At 39.3% G+C, this 3,503-nt stretch overlaps 1 protein-coding gene across 5 annotated transcripts in view; it reads right to left on the bottom strand.

Moving 5' to 3' along the window:
- LOC108965494 (homeobox protein araucan-like) overlaps positions 1 to 2,205 on the bottom strand; it is a 101,451-nt gene extending 99,246 nt beyond the window's left edge. For all 5 annotated transcript variants that reach the window (XR_001993109.1, XM_018927990.1, XM_018927975.1 and 2 more), the window contains exon 1: positions 676 to 2,205. Coding sequence is in view for 4 of the 5 variants with exons in the window: in XM_018927990.1 (XP_018783535.1) it covers positions 676 to 726 (51 nt within the window). In the remaining variant the exon portion in view is untranslated. The remainder of the gene's footprint in view (positions 1 to 675) is intronic.
- Between the last annotated feature and the right edge of the window lie 1,298 nt (positions 2,206 to 3,503).

Here is a 3,503-nt window from a genome sequence, read left to right as displayed (position 1 = left end):
TGGCGCCACGTAGCGAAAAGAAGAAACGACTGGCGCGCTGTTGTTAACTCGGCTATAATCGCGTAAGCGGTGTCTACGCCAATTAAGAAGAAGAAGAAGAAGATAAGCGAACTAATCTCTCACTTTATGACATGTCAAAAATATAAAATTTTTATCGAATTTATCGAATCTGCCGATATGAAGCAATTATAACTTGCATTTTTACTTGCTGTCATACAAATTAACCGCTCAAACTCACGTACTTGTATGCAAAACTATTTTATTTGTCAAATTATCTCCATGAAAGTTCGCACAATATATTATCTAAGGCATTGCTACAAGCTCTAAATATATTATTCAGATCATACAGCTGTATGAATGCTGCCACATATACTGACCTATCAAAAACAAGATAAACGTCTTTGTATACCCTTTTATGCTCTAAAACAGGCAACTGTGAACGGTATTATTATATGCGGTGTAGCTGAAGGCAATGTTATTTCTTTGTGTAGATTAGTCATAAATTATTCGAAAGTTTTCTATAAAGCAATACCACGTCACATCAATATTTTCCATTGCCAGAGCTTAATTCAATTAATTATACGAAAATAAGCGAAGCAATTCTAAAATGTGTAATGTTTTTCTGAGCTCAGCTTAACTGTTTTAATAAATATAATATTGGGTGTATGAACTTACCTGATTCGCCGACGGATAACCGCAGCCATTATACTGCGCATAAGCAGCCATTATGATCAGTTGACCACTACGAAATCAAAATATTGCACGTTTTTATTTACAAATTTGATGAGGTTCGTTTTGTTTATAAAATGCTTTAAAGCCAAAAACTAAATGTGTGTGGATCATACAAATCGATAACTAATTTGTATAATAAAGTCATAATTTTTGTTTACCGAAAAAGACCCACGCAAAGTTTGGCATATTATTTTACTGTTTCGATTTTTTTTTGTGTCCCAACAGAGAAGCTGCGATCTTTAACAACCGTTATGCATTAATTTTCGATTACTTGGTGCATAACTGTTTATTATTATTTCTTTTTTTACTCGTACCGCTTACGTTCACGCTGTGTCATTAACACCACTGCGACATTTTGCCACTGTTTGCCATACAAAATGGCCGTTGGTCACAGATTGGAAGCGCGCCCGTGGTTTAAACCAAAGCTGTTAGCTGTAAAATATGTGCTGGTATTGTTGTTGTTTTTTGATAGTTTACTTGACATATGAATGCCATGTGTTACTGGCAACCTAAAACTTGTAGCTGTTCACACTTTGACAGGTCAGCATTCTAATGGCGCTGACTGCTGACGGACGCTTACTAAATAATTGTTGTTGTTGTTTTGGTTCACTTTTTTTTGTTGTGTTTTTGCTAATGTTGCTTTCGTTTTTGTAGTTTCTGCTGTTTCGGTTGACAGGGTCAAGGTTTTGGTGGACTGCCTGCATGCCGTCACACGCACACATACACTTACACGTGCAGAAAAGCAGTTTAACCACAAACTCAAGCCGAAATCCCCACCGTCTGCTCTAATTAAAAAACGCTTCACAAACTTGTCAACCGCCTGCACTAGCAACAACAACAATAGACGACTAAAACTTGTTTGGGGGTAATTTGACACTTTGACTGGCCAACTAGCCTGTGCTTTGGTTATTATTATAAACTCTTTGAACTCAAATTTTCGCTACTGTGGTCATGTGATGTGTTGGCGCAAAAAAAAATATATATTTATTTCTTTTATTAGTTCCTTTCAGTTTATATCTTTAGATATTGCGCGATTTGCAGCGTCGGCATTTCGAGATTTCATTTTATTTCACTTGATAATACATCGCGCGTCACATTTTACATAGTTCAATACGCGCCCATAGCAAAATCATTAACTAATCAATCGTGACAACAATAATAATTATTTCATAAGATCGTCGGAGAACGCTCTGCTCAGCATACACTTGCAACTCCTGACCGTCGCTGTCGCTACACAACTTCCGGTATTTTCCAATTGGAAAATCTCAGCCCTTGAAACGCACTGCATTAGCGCTGAAGCAGCCGATCGGCGCAATGCAATCAACACAATCACACTCTTCACGTTGCCGCTGCTCTTCTATAGTACACCATAAGAGTTCATACAAAACGTCGCGCTATATTCGTCGCTGCTACTGCTGCCGCTGCCCGTCAAACTCGTTTTCGCGTGCCCACACTTGCTCGCCGATGCGCGCCTATTCACGTTCGAGCACAAACTAGTTGCGAGTTCGTACACTTTTGTGCAGCGTTTGCCTTAACGCAGCGCACTCAACATACGTGTAAACGATAAGAGCGTGCGCGAGCAACAGAGCGGGAGCGCAATATGTCGGCTCAAACGGCAGGAGAAAAGCGTCAAATGCGTGCATGTGGAAAGAGCAGAGAAAATAACAGCTTTAAGCGCAGCTGCAGCGCTGTAGTGAAAAAGAGAGCAAGAGAGCGCTCATTCAAGCACTAAATGAATTGCTTTTCAGCTACACGGGGTATGGTGGCAGCGCATAGGCCACACCTACCGCTTCTTACGTGAGCGTCGCATAGCTGCAGTTGATGGCAGCGCCGCCACAGGCATTTTGCGTGAAAAACCGGAATTACCAACTCGTTACTCGCTGCCGTGCCATTCACTTGCATTGCAGTGCATTTCCGCTGCACGCGCGCTCATCGTCTGACGTCGCGCTGCAAGCCGCAGCTCCAGCCGTTGTCATACTGGAATGCCGGCCATCCGTACGCCACCAACTCTAAACTATCGGCGGGGTAATTTTATGGCGCTCGTCCACCACACAACTGGGGTAACGAGCAGCGCATATAGTTCAATGAATTTTTTTCCAACCCAATTTATTTACGCTTGTACCGTTGTATGTTTGTGCGCGCCTTCATATTATGTGCTTTTGTTTGCAATAAGAAACTCAACTCTTTCGCTGCCGTCATAAGATTGTGGGCGTGGTTTGCGGTGCATAGTTTTTGGGATTTCAAAGAAAGTAGCTGGCTATGCCACTCCTCATAGCGCATTTTTATATGTGTAGTATACATTTATATGTACATATTCATACATATATCGGTAAATGCTATAATTAAATAGGCATATGTATATACATACATTTGTACATAGAAATGTTGATTCGTGTGCACGCAGGCTGGCCCATGAAATGATAAATTAATAACAAATAAATGCAGCATGTCACATAATAATAAAGCTTTTTGGAATGATTAACAAATAGTTTCTGCTTTCCACAATATATATATATATACACACATATATACATACATATATATAGCACATATATTGCCACCATTTATAGATTTGTATATAATGTACAGCGTTGCGTTTCATAGAAACTATGTTATTGTCAAAAAGTAAGAAAAAACTATCGAATAATACTTAGACATGTTTCTATATAAACTGATATAATAAATATCATGACATAATTTGCTTAAGAAAGTTGTTGTGAGGTTTCGAGAAGTTCTTATTTATTTGGTAATCCCATTTGGTAATCCCATTG

The sequence above is a fragment of the Bactrocera latifrons genome, unplaced genomic scaffold, assembly GCF_001853355.1.
Source record: "Bactrocera latifrons isolate USDA-ARS-PBARC rearing strain unplaced genomic scaffold, ASM185335v1 scaffold_1, whole genome shotgun sequence".
In the NCBI taxonomy this organism is placed as follows: domain Eukaryota; kingdom Metazoa; phylum Arthropoda; class Insecta; order Diptera; family Tephritidae; genus Bactrocera; species Bactrocera latifrons.
This window is presented reverse-complemented; position numbering and strand designations above follow the sequence as displayed.